Source organism: Ciconia boyciana, chromosome 24 (genome assembly GCF_034638445.1).
Source record: "Ciconia boyciana chromosome 24, ASM3463844v1, whole genome shotgun sequence".
NCBI lineage: Eukaryota > Metazoa > Chordata > Aves > Ciconiiformes > Ciconiidae > Ciconia > Ciconia boyciana.
In genome coordinates this window covers 1,719,388-1,732,852 of record NC_132957.1, presented here as the reverse complement: position 1 = coordinate 1,732,852, position 13,465 = coordinate 1,719,388, and the positions used below count along the sequence as shown (strand labels likewise).

The 13,465-nt window shown below is 40.0% G+C and overlaps 1 protein-coding gene across 5 annotated transcripts in view; it reads right to left on the bottom strand.

Moving 5' to 3' along the window:
- DOT1L (DOT1 like histone lysine methyltransferase) overlaps positions 1-13,465 on the bottom strand; it is a 78,419-nt gene that overhangs the window by 24,786 nt on the left and 40,168 nt on the right. For all 5 annotated transcript variants that reach the window (XM_072845406.1, XM_072845404.1, XM_072845405.1 and 2 more), the window contains exons 9-16: positions 11,446-11,525; positions 10,014-10,082; positions 6,987-7,093; positions 5,924-5,965; positions 4,372-4,455; positions 3,400-3,634; positions 2,844-2,957; positions 1,267-1,358 (exon numbers count right to left, since the gene is read on the bottom strand). In XM_072845406.1, coding sequence (XP_072701507.1) covers positions 1,267-1,358; positions 2,844-2,957; positions 3,400-3,634; positions 4,372-4,455; positions 5,924-5,965; positions 6,987-7,093; positions 10,014-10,082; positions 11,446-11,525 — 823 coding nt within the window. The remainder of the gene's footprint in view (positions 1-1,266; positions 1,359-2,843; positions 2,958-3,399; positions 3,635-4,371; positions 4,456-5,923; positions 5,966-6,986; positions 7,094-10,013; positions 10,083-11,445; positions 11,526-13,465) is intronic.

The window sequence follows — 13,465 nt, the reverse complement described above, 5'->3', positions numbered from 1 at the left end:
CAAGTTAGCCTCTCTCATCTGGAAAAAGAGTTCCCATTATGTAAAACCCCATGAAACAATGCTACAGCTTTATGCTGACACTTTCACAAAGGCCACAGAGCAAAGGAAAGCTTCTACAGGGGCTACCAAAAGCTAGAATTGGCCAGAAGTGAAAGATTATTGTTGAGCTCTATGAGGAAAGCTACCTCCATAGAAGTAGCAAGCACAGTCTCTCTCATCAGGAATAATTTATAAAGCAATTAAATTATTCATTAATTGAGGTAAAGCAATACAAGAAGAAAAGGTGTTTAGCCAGTAAATCTCCTCCCTCTGCTGGGGAGATGCCTCCATAGCAGAGAAAAATGCCACACTTCACAGCTGCAGGGTTTTCTTCGCCTTTCCATGTATTTCAACCCATTACTTGGTAAATTCACACTTTGCCCACCAGTGTAATCTGAACACATTAAGATTATCAATACTAAGGATGCTTCATTAAGTCTCTTAAGTCAGTGATGACAGTTTGGGGTTTTTAATCCCATACTTCAATTTGTTACAAGTTTAGTGAGGCATCCTGATGCTAGAGCACTCCATTCATTTAGGCTTTCCTACAGCGGGAAAAGAATAGGATGCCAAAAACCAGAAAATTCAGCTCCAAGGAACTAGTATCTGTGTGTTTTTTAAGATAGTCCTCATTCAAAGTTGCTACAATCTTTAGCTAGATTAAGCATAATTTAATTATCTAAGAGCAGTTTGACTAGCAGCTGGCAGGATGCATCCATGCAGGGAAGCCCCTCTAAGTGGAGGGCCGGAATGTATTCAAGCAGAGCATACTGCTGGAGTTGTTGACCACCACCTCTTGCTCCTGTGACCCGTGAGACATTTAGAGAAGAAAAGCAGCTGCCAATCCCAAATGGGAGAAAAGGACAGGGTTCAAGACACCAGCTTCCTGCATAGGTACACACAGCTTCATGACAAAGTAGAGGAAAAAACAAAAATACTGAAGTAAGACTTATCAGGTGGAGGGGCACCAGAGGGAAAAGGGGAGGTGCATCTCTCCCAGTTTGCAGATGGGAAATATAAGCACACAAAGAGTGACCGAGTTAGCAATAAAACCCCCAGGCACAGTCATTCAGCCTAAACATTACTCTGGTAAAATCTTATAACTGGCCTGGTGCAGCACTGCTGTTACGTGCACACAATTCCAATCTCCAGCATTTTTTCCCCCCCACATCTAAGGTATCTGGTAGTCTGGCAGTTTTGTTTAGAAATGTTAAAAATGAGACCTACCTTTTCCTGCTCCAGTAACTGTTGCAGATTTGCTTTATACTGAGGAGTTTTCATGTATGCCATGAACTGCATGTACTGGATCTTAAAAGAGTCTGCAAAATAAATAAGGAGATTATACATTTCAAGTGAGAGAAAGTGCAATGCTCCTATTTACCCCTACTTGCTCCCTTGACACCTCTCCCCCCTTTGCTCTCTCTTGCTTTTTATTTGGACTGAAAGTCAGACCAAGCCATTAAAGATCAATTTAGAGCACACTGAAAATCCATCTTCTGATGCAAGCTGAACTGTTGGATCCATTAGCTACTTATAATAGGTACCCCAATGGAAGTCATGACAACGCATTCAAAAACGCAGAGGAAGATGATGGGTGCTAATGGTGTGTTTGCATGATGAAAGAGGAGTTGAACAGCTTTTAATGCACTGTTAAGTAGAAATAATAAAAGAGATTAGCTGTAACAGCCAAAACCAGCCCTGAGCTCAGAGCACTCATTCTCCCAGCGTCACAAGACAGGGCTTGCTGTACTCCTCCTACCTCCATACAGACAGATGACAAGCTCTACACCCACATTTACTCTACCCTCCAAGGAGCACTTGCTTCTCATTCTCCTATCTCCAGTCCCCTATTACGCAACGAACCTTCCTTCTCCCCAGCTCTCACCACTGGGGCCCTTTCATCATAAAGCCAACCACATGATTAAGTCCAGTCTGCTGCAATCACAGGCAGCCAAAACATGTAACAGACAGCATACAGACTTTTGCAGCAAGGTTTACTCCAGACAAGTGTCATTCTCCCCGCTCTCCCCCGCCACCCTGACATGAAACACCCCTCTAACTCACTCTTTTTCTCTCTCTTTCTCTACAGTAAGAAATCAGACATAACTGTAAGACACCACAGCAAGAGAGCAGAAGTTAAGGACATCACAGATGCCTTTGGTCTCTACATAGACAGGAACATTACATCAGATTCACAGATGATCCTAGACTGGCTCATGCCCAACGCCAAAGGCCAGAAACAGTTGGGGGCAGGAGAGGAACCAGAAGACCCAAAAAACCATCCTCCAAGTTTTTCCTTAAATCACCTTTTGCATGTGGAGTGTATTTTCCAACCACACCAACTTTGTGACCTCAAAAACTCCAACAGCATCTCATTTACTTTGCTCTAAGTTTTGCAGAGAAAATGAAGTCGTGTTCTCCAAGATTGTATCATTTAAGAATAAGAGAATGGTTTCATTTAAAATAAAGTTATTTCTGACTAGCCATTTTCATTTAAAGTTATTTTGGATTCCTGCTAAACCCAAGCTTATTTCCTTTTGTGCCAAACGAGAGCTGAAACAATATCAAAAAACAAATGCAGACCAAGACATCAACTTCAGCAGCAAGCAAGAGAAGAGGCCTCGTGGTGATGTCAATAGAAGTGGGGCAGGCAAGGGAAGATGGGGGAGAAGCTATGCCCCTCTCCTGTTCAATATACAGCTTTCCAGAGTGGCTGTCTATTAGCAACCCTTTGATTTACCATATGTTCAGAAACCTCAAAGCAGAGGTTCCCATGACAAACACAGTGACAACATTAGTCTTACCTAGCAGCTTCTGTAGTGCAGGTGGGGTAGGTGTCACCAGTAGCTGGTTAGATGAATGCCGTTGCACTTTAGGAGGTAGTTGGTAATATGGACTATGAGGTGACTTGTATGCATCTAAAGGGAGAAAGAAAGATAACCTTTCAGATTATGAAAGTCAGCGTTTCTGGCAAGTACTTTACCGTTAGAAAGCATACCATTTACAATGCAAGGTCCAGTAACTTAGCTAGATCAACATACTGCAACAAATTGCTGGGAAGGACATCTACAATTTATCCTTAGAACAGCAGCAGCAGAGACAAGCCAACAGTTCAGCTCCTGCTTCTGGCCAAGTACCTACAGACAGATTCAATCACCATCTTCTCACGGAGGCATACCCTATCTCAAGGGGAGCTTTGCTTTGGTGGCAAGGGAGAAGTTATGACACAAAACCAAACAAAACCAAGCAATAAAGGAAGAATGACCTCCAAGCATGCATTCAGTGCATTCAGAGCCTCAGATACTTATCCACACTCATGTGGCAGGGGGAGGTTTCTTCCACTGCCAGCCTTGAACTCACCCTGAGGAGAGGATGAGGATGTCTGTGAAACAGTTTGAGCATGCAGAAGTTCTAGTGCAGTTTGGTTCTTCTTGGTCTTGCGCTCTGTATTTGCAGTGTTCATTTTCTTGGGACGTCCTCGTTTCCTGCCTGCCATTTTCCTTCCTTTTTTACTTAGCTTTTTCTTCCGTGCTTTGGAGGGAGATGGCTTTTTAACAGCATTTGCCCCAGCCTTTTCTTCTTCAGCACCGGAATCCTAAGAGATTTTTAAAAGCCAAAAGCTCTTTAGTCATTTCTACCTACATATGCAGCATTCCTTTTAAGGAAGCATTAATAACTTTGTATAATAATTTTATGAAAGGAAACTGATGCATTGTAGTTAAATAACTTGCCAGTGAAGTAGACTTGCTTGGGATAAGAGCTGTCCCCAACACCCAAAGAGTTGTGCTCATTCTGTTCTGGACTTACGCATTACAGAAAAGGAAATCTGTAACTCTTGTCTAAGAAAAGCTGATTATTCACCCTGCATTGACTATATTCTTCAACTGAATTTAATTTAAAAGTTGAAGTGCATTCAATACTTTATATTTTTGTGCATGAACAGTCACTGCCTTTCTAACAGTATTATGCAACGGAATGAGAAAGGAAATGAGTCTTTGCAAAAGAGACTCAGCACACTTTGAACTCCACTCAATGGGTTATGACTCAGGGAAAGCTCTGCAAGCTGGTGCTGAAGGTAAGCAAGGCTGGACAACCAACTATTCTATTCAGCTTGCAATACCTTTTTTCCAGAATTAGAAGTGCAATTCCCAAGTGCAGCTTTTAGTAAGTCACTCTGTATTTTTGTCCTCAGCAACAACTATACCAGCTTACATGTTCAGAGCAAACACAGTCAGTCTTCCCACAGAATCAGGCTGTTCCTGACACAGATTATGAGTTCATGCACAGCTAACAAGAAAAAACATTTACTCTACGAAAATGCAGGATGTTCACCTTGTTTTCTTGAACCTTCGTTGGAGTAGTTGTGTTGCTCTTATTTTCTCTTTGTTGACGACGTCTAGCTGCCTCTTGTTCCTCCTGGATAAATGTTTTAAAAGACTTAATAATTTGCCCATATATTTATCACTTTTTAATACAGATCACTATGTTTCCCAGCTTAGTCTTCCACAAGAGCTACATGTAAGTGCTCTTATCATACAATGCCTAATTAAAAAAAAAAAAAGCCTTTTGTTATCAGCAAGGGAAAAAACTTACCCTGCATCAGGCAACACTCAGTGGGAAAAGGAAGATAAGTGCAAGTCAGCCTTTTGCACTGCATTACCTACCATAATGGGTTTCAAACATGAAGCCACAGGGCAAAGGAGATTAAGCCCCAAGCTCTTCCCTTATTCTGCCCCTCGCAATCCCACCCCCAGATCACACACTGGTGTTAGAGGTTTTGGTTTGTTTTTTGGTTTGATTTTTTATTATTAAATATTTCAATAGCTTTACCTATATCCCCAACATTTCATGTGTGGCCACATCACTTTAAAAATCTTACATGACTTGAAATGGCAAAGCCATTAATCGTCATCTAATTCAACTTTAGCCAAGTCTGTAGAAGAGACTAAAAAAAAAAAGGCAGCAACTTCTAAGCTTGATTTTCTACTAGGCAGTAAGGAGAGGAAATTTCAAAGAGCTCACTCAAAGCTTTTCTTGTACCTTCCGGTGAGGTTTAATTTGCATAAGAATTCTGGCAATTCCAACACCTCTTCAATTTAAGCAAGTTATCAACTAGACTGTATAAATGGCAGATTTAAATAGCCTCACCGTTAAAAGCAGGGAAGCTCAAAAGTACATGGATGCCACCCTGCATTTTTTCTTTTGACTCCGAGAAGTCTTTTTTCTCCCAAATTTGAATTCAGCAGCCTGAAATAACCCAATCTCAAAGCTACCATTAGTCTGTTTTCAACACTTACTAAGCAAGTCAGTTCGTAGATGAACATTCACCTTAAGTTTTAAATTAAGTGGCCTCACTTAATTCTCTTACTGGGAATACCAGCCCCATCAGTTATTCCAGATTAATACAGCCCAGCACAGTCTCAAAAATCCTCTAGCATTTTAATTCTACATGTGATAGCACAGACTGCAGCAACTGGCAACGCATTTCATGTCTCAAATAGCATGTCCCAAAAGTAACATCTCTGAGCGCTCTTCAGCTCCATTTTCATGCAGCCGAACACCGGGACAGATTCAAACTATCATTTCCTTCTTCAGCTTCAGTTCTTTAATGAACGAATAGCTCTTTATAGACCGCCAATGCAAGGGAAAAAAAAACACCTTGCGGCTGCCCCATTAGTTCTCAATTATAAAGCTCTTGAACATGATTGTATTAGTGCTTGGTGGCATATGATGCTTCACTTCCATTAGCTCCACGCCCATGTTCCTTGATTATCAAGAAAATTTGATTTTCTATCAATTCAGTACATCTTTAACAAGTGACTAAATTCCTCATAGTGGCTGCTCCATTATTTTGAGTTTTCTACAGAAAATGACTGAAACTTACCCTGAGTTTTGGATTTTTGAGACTAGAAAAATAGTTTTCAAGCTGAAAATAGAAAGATAAGACAGTCATTTTCAAAGTCACGACAGATGAATACATAAGAACAAAATATTAGCTTAAGACAAATGCAGAACTGCAGAAATTCTGACTGGTTTTCTTCTGATAAGCTACATCAAGCAGCCATTTACATTCATTCTTTTTAGCAACACAGACACGTTGTGTAGCAGGACATAATCCAAGTCTCAACACGGTTTTATCATCTTCACCACCGCCTATCCCTCTTTTAAAGCTTTGTGTCATATATCTCCACTCAGCAGAAGGTTATTTTCAATGAAGCTACTTCACTCTTGTACTCCCACTAAAATATTTATCTGCACTCTAGCATATTCTTTAACAAAAGCATTATTAGACTACAGCAGACTGAGAAAAATAGTCTTACTATCATATCGCAACAAACTCAGTGTGCGAATAAACTATTTCTCCACAAAAGTTTACATTTTTACAGGGTTGTTTCTGTTTTCTTCAACTGAAAAAAAAAAGAACAGTGAATGCATCAGCATTGTTATGGAGCTTTGGCTGGTTCTACAGCAACTGAAAGTTCAACTAAAATTGAGATTTACTGCTTGAATATGATAGACTGAAATGGTCTGTACACCACAAAGCAAACTGAAGAATTAAAGACCCACAGAGCCTTTACTCAGTGTGGAAGCTATAGCACAAGACTACCATTCTGCATAGTTGCATATTCTGGAGCATGAGGAGGAATTATACTTGTAAATCTGTGCAACGAATTAACAGACTACCATAGTACTGTCATAATTACACTGTTTGTGTAATATGCTGCACTGAAGCAGCCACAAGCTAGGCCATGCAGTATGATCTGCACATTCAGCTAGACTGAACAGGTAACGGGGGAAGTGCGCCCATTCCAATTAGGCGTGCTATAGGCCTGGAAATCTGCAAACGAGTATGAAAACAATTCCCAAGAACAAGGATCTGAAGCTGGCACGTTGATTCCAGAGCAGGTAAAGCAGTCACAGATTTACTGGCCTGTATTTATACTCACTATGGTTCGGTCAATAGTATGCAGGTAGTAAGAAACTGGTTTCCCGGTCCATGACACAGACCCTTTCAGTGGTGATAGCTCCACAACTCTCATTATAGTGCCGATATCTAAAGAAACAAAGTCAAGTTAGGAAACCAAAGGTCGCTCGGTTTGCCACTCAGTTCTACTCAGCTGGAACTAGCCATGCAACAGTAAAGGCATATTCAAAACAAAAAGATAAATTTTGTATTCAGATAGCAATGTCCGAGAAGAAAGCACTGCAGTGAGTTTAAAAAGCAATTTCTTACTCTCTTGCTACTTGCACCCTACAGAAAACTTAAGAAATTTGGAAGATCTCTTCAGAGACAGTCAGCCATTCTAGAGTAAAATTATGTGCTAGTGCAAGCTTTTAACAAACAGAACTTTTGTTAAAGTGTCTGTGTCTCAGAGACGACTCTTATGAGGAGCCCAGCAACAACACATACGTAGTAACAGGCAGGATTTAATTAGACAGAACCAGTAACAGAACGTCATTAGATCCAACCCATGTAAACTGTAACTGCACTATATTTGGACTGGGGACAAACATGTTTTATATTTGCTTTCTTGCCTATATTTATTTTGTTCCCTAAAATTAATAGGTATGGGATGTGTCTAAGCATTTCCATAACCACTGAACACTAAGTGAGTGGCATGACTGCTGAAGAAATTATGGCACACTGCTAATTAAATAGAAAATTACCCAGAAGAGTCAAAAAGCAAGGTTTAGGATTCAGCAACTTCAACCACTATTTTAACCACATTTTAATACTTGTTTTGGTTTGTCCCAACTCTTTCCACATTTCCATTTCTTTTTCCAGATGGAACTACTAAGGACAAAAATATTGAGAAAAAAGGTTGCCTGCTTCTTAAAGGCTTATCTTTTCCACTATATTTTAAAAATTATTTACCTGCCCATACTTTAGATCAAAACATTAGATAGACAGGCAAGCCACGTGACTCAAATCATGCTCAGGCACAAAAAAACCCTGTGAATAAGAGTATTATGAAAAACCTTGTAGGGCAGCAGCATAAAGCTAGCACAGCAGAGTGCGATCACCTTCTCTGCACGTGAAGGATATTGGCCACATTTGATGCCACGAGCTGTAAGTGGATGACATTTCCCTGGAAGTGTCACTTAGAACAGGCCATTAAGACTGGAACAAGCCCCAGGCCTAGCACATCCCATGCATGTTCATTTGATATTGGTATTTCCCAAATACAGCATGGTCACAGAATGGGATTAAGACCTAAAATTTATTCCCACAATTTTCCCTCACTGTTTGTAGCATACAAAGGTAATTTCTTTTCAGGGCCTCTTATCTGAATCCCTGGAAGAGTTTCCTATGCGTGGAAGCTATTATCTATTCTTATGCTAAGCAATCTCATTCACCCACATCTTAATTAGCTATCTCTATATAATTTTAACATCAACATTCACATTAAGCATTAAATAACAGTTGATATATAAAACTTTAGCATTCTAGAAAACATTCCCAATGAATCTACACTGAGGTGAAATAGGATAAAGAACTGGCTCAACTGATAGTCATAATCAGGGCTTTTATTAGGTGAAAAAAGTAGTACACATTGGCCCCTTTGCCTCCTCACCACGTTTTTAATAAGTGCAGTCTCCCAAATGTAGCAAAGAGAGAGATAACAAAATGGTCAGAAGCCAGGAAAGAAAAGGCTTGAGAGGCTAAATTAAAAAAAAAAAAAAAAAAAATTACATAAGCAGGTCTCCTAATTGAAACCTCAGAAGTGCCTTCTTATATTTCATCTAGTTCTAGTGTGCTGTAAAAGCAGTAGTAGGCTTTACTTAGGCACTCTGTCTTACTAGCAAACTGATCTCAGCTCTCTGGAGGTTTGAGGATTTCCAGGAATACCATTCTGCCTTTTTTTCCTTTTATTTTCAAGTACGTGTCTACAAAGGATTGGCAAGCCAGGACCCAATGGTTAATAAGGTTCCAAACAATCAGATGCCACAGAAAAGAGTATCAAACAGGAAGGAAAAGGGCAGGTTTGGGTGTCCGACGCACAGGACATTCACAACAATTCAAGCTTAGTAAAAATAACTCACAATGACACTATTTCAGTTAAATGCCTTAATGACAGTCTTCAAATTACTATTCTTGAAAAGCAGTTTACCATGAGTGTTAGGCCAAAAACAGAACACACAGCTTGAGATTTGTAACTCAGTATGTTACTTGCCGTGTTTGCACAAGGAAGGGAATAAGGCATTTTTTAAATTTAGGGAATGTTTTGCACTGGACACAGTAAATATGTGCAAAACCCAGCTTGGATCATTCTTTTGCTTGAAAAATTTCAACAATAAAAATTGAAAAAAGGTCAGAAGCAAAACCAACAACACGAGGTGTTAATAACCTCAAAACTTCATTAAACTGCAGTTCAAATACTTGCAAAGGATAACATTGGCAAATATCAAGCCTACTATGTTCAGAAGAGAAGAAAACCACAAAACTTTGTTGGCACTAAAACAGACACAGCAACTGGGCGTTTATGGGATAGGTCTGTTTGATCAATTTACAGTACAGAAGACACGGCAGTCAAAGTTGAACATTTCAGCTTCTAAGCCTTACAAATCATGACTGGTGAGATTTACCTGTGCAAATTTAGACAGCTACGGTATAAGGAACTTGCATGCAAGTTAGTCACTGCAGCTCTTTGTAGTTAATGAAATGAATCATGCCCTTGAAACACCTTATTTCTCTTCAACAATAAAAGATGCCCAGCCAGGGAAACATTGACATTATAGACATCTAAACACAGCAGGATGAACCCCATAAAAAGACTGTGTGTTTGTTCCAATGTTGGGTGGGGTTTTGTTTGATTCTAAATACATGTAACTTCAGCATGTATGCTATAATAAAACAACAGCATTTTTCTACGTACTTACACAACTCTAAAGAGCAACAAAAACCCACTACAGACATGTTCAGAAAATGAATACACCATAACTGTAATGAACAATAAAAAGGACAATCATACCACTCAAGTTTCGACTGTTAATTCTAAAATTTAGAGGTGCAAAAGGTTTTGAGGACACAATTCTCCCACCTGGAAAAGGAAAAAAAAAAAAGCCAAGTCAGCTACCACTGTTTCTTCTAGAAATGACTACTTATTAAATGTAACCCAGTACAGAGCCCTGAAGAGCAGCCCTAATAAAACTATCACTTGTATATCATTACAAAAAAAAAAAAAATTACTTAAAGCTTATTCTGACAGCATCCAAGAAAGTCAATATATTAGTCCTGCTAGGTAGCTATGAGGTGACGCCTCAAGGATCACTTTAAAATGACAGATCTTAAAACACTTCAAAAAAAAAAGAGTGCATTAATTCTCAGCGGCAATCTATAGAAATTTCAATTTGGAACACCACTATCTCATTCCTAGTTAGCGTCTTATCATACAGGAGCCCTCAAAGCCCTTTATTTGAAAGAACGCTAATCTCCATTTCACGGCTATCTGTGGTCATTCAGCCGAAGGCACAGAGCCTGAGCACCTTCTGGGAAGAGAACTAAGGTTTCTTCATTTTGTAAAGAACGCTTGAACCTTCCCCACCTTGCCACTTCTCTCAAGCCACCACTAAACAAAAGTTTAAAAAAGAAAAAAAATCAACCACTAAAATTAAAGATGACAGCTTAATTTTGGGGGTTTTACGGTTTGCAACAGAGCCCAAAAGTCACATTATTTACCTCAGCACAAAGCTGTACTATGGGAAGCCACAGCTTCTTTGTTCATGCCACACATTTTTTCTTTTCAGAAATACTTATTTTTGTAATTTCTGCCATAACCAAATAAAATTGTTACTTATCCAAGCGGTTAAGAGGAAAGAAAAAAGACACCTCAGGCAACATAAGGGCCACAGCGGGGTTTACTGGGCATCCCTGGTCACTAGTACCTGCAATGCGACTTCTCAAGAAGCACACAAGACATCCAGTGACATTTTAATACTTCTTTAATACCCCATTTTAATACTTCTTAGTTAATACTCAGTACTAAATGTGACAACTTTAAATAGGAGAATCCAGTAACTAATTCAGTATGCAATTACAGAAACTGGATATACAAAGCCATGCCTATGCAGTCAGGAAGCTTTGCAGTCTTGGCTGTTGCATGTTTTGTCGGCTCCCGTAACAGGTAAGAAAGAACCAGCAGTTCCTCCCACCCCAACAGAGCTTCGCAGAGAGTCTTCACATGCAGAGCTACTTCCAAGTAATCAGGTAGGTCAGAGCAGATATTAAGACAGGAAATAAAAAGCCCAAGAAATAACCACTGTGGTGCAGGCACTTGCCTGACGCTTGCACAGAACGAAACCCACCAACCTGGCTTCTGATGGCTGTAACTAAGCCCTTACCACCACCAGCTCCCACAGTAAGCAGGAAACCAATGGAAAAAGGTTTTCAGTTCGATTTGTTACCTTCCTTCATGTTCGCAAATCGCTCCTTCAGTTGGTGATCCACCTCAGGACCAAAGGCAAAATTATTCACAAAAATAACACTGCAAGATAATGGTCTAGTTAATGAACAGGGACAGGCAAATGGCACCCAAGTATACACACACAACTACCCCCCAAAACCACAAGTCAGTCACTTATAGCCTTTACGGCCACTTACGAAACTGAAAAAAGCTGCTTGTCCCTGACTATGCAGCTACTTCCATCTAACAAAATGCTTTCTTCTTGCAGAGTGACACAAAACAGTACCTTACCTTTAGCATTCACAGACGCTGCCCACATAATTACATTTTAAAAATTTTAAAGGCGTCCTGCTCTGACAGTTCCTCTCAGCATAAAGCTGAGTTTTGCACCGTAAGTTTCAACATAAAAACAATGTGCAAAATGTTTTCACCCCTCTGCCATGGTGAGATCAAACACCAACACAGCAACTACCAACACACAGTAGTTAATCCAAACATGAAAAGCAATACTCCAACATAACAGACACACATTTCATCCCATTACTTCTTCATATGCATTTAAAATATTACAGCAAAATATAAAAATATATTTTCTCTTCTAGCTCTAAATTCCCCTGTAATGCAAAAAGACAGTTGACGTCTCTCAGCACATCTTTCCTGTCCTAAACCCAGCACTTCATCCTAACCCACAACGGAAGATTTGCATCTTTCTTTCTGGGTTAGGAAATCCAATGAGGGGGTTTTGTTCCTGAAAACAAAAACCAGTCATATGGAAACAAAGAAACCTGCACATAGGTAGAATCACACAAATGATAAAAATGTTTGGGGAAGAAACAGAACACGACACAGATTAAAAAAGAAATAGCCCTTTATTTTTAAGAGCCTGGGCCTGGTCTAATTGTCCCTGCTGCCTGGTTCCTACCAGCTTGCAACAAGAGTCCTCAACATCTCTTGGAAGCCGTTGAGCACCCTGCACACGTAAACCGTGAAAGCCATTCTGGCATATTGTTTCAACAAGAAGAACTGATTTCTTTGCAAGAGCTCTGTTTGAAAACTCCCCTCCTCGTGCCTCCACACATGAAACATGTTCAACAAGGACACTGAGTTTAAGAGCAGCAGCCAAAGCTATTAAAAACCACAGATGAAAAAAATGTTTATACACCAAGGAAAAAAAAAAAGTTATTCTTGCTACGCTTTGCTCTTGGAAATTTGGGAAACCCTGCCTGGCAAGTAAGGCTAGCAGGGGTTTCTTCCTCCTCCTTCCCACCATGTGCCAAAAAAGAGGCCTTGCAAAAGAGCCAAGCATATTAATGGGACTAGAAAACATCCAGGAAAGGAAGGGAAAAAGACATAGCTTGCCAAATATATATTCTTTTAGTGTTCATTCTGGCGCAACATTTTGTATGCACATGACAGAAGCACAGGAGCCCCCAGTCCACCTTGACTTCAGCCCTCTTTTCAGCACGTATTGCTAAGCCACAAGTACAGTTATTAACAGGAATACTGTGTGCTGCACACCTTGCTTACATGTCAGCACTCAACCACGTAGAACCGTGTTCTGGTACAAATGCACCCTTCTCTTCAGAGCCTGGCCACCGGTCCACGCTCACAGGAAGGGTGACATTTCAACTTAGTCTCTAAGATTGGATGGCTCCAATGTGAATTCATCAATCTGCAGTCTCATTAGATAGAGCAGATGCTGAACAGTTGGCACGCTCAGAACAAACACAAACACCTAACAGTTGTGAGCCAAAAGCTACTTCTTTTTGAATTTCTGTATCAGAGACCAAGGTGGCTGTGGATCAGTAGGCATACAATTAGCTGCATACCATACAAAATAAACATCTACCAGCATTTCTGCATGCAGTTAGATGTACTTCAGCTAAAAATAAAAAACAAAATTAAATTTGTTCCAAGGAAAGTTGCACAGACAGCAGAGGAGCGTGCCTTTGGAATAGCAAGCAACAAAGCAAAACCCCACTATGCTGCCAGGCTGGGATAAGTCTGTCCACAAATTAAAA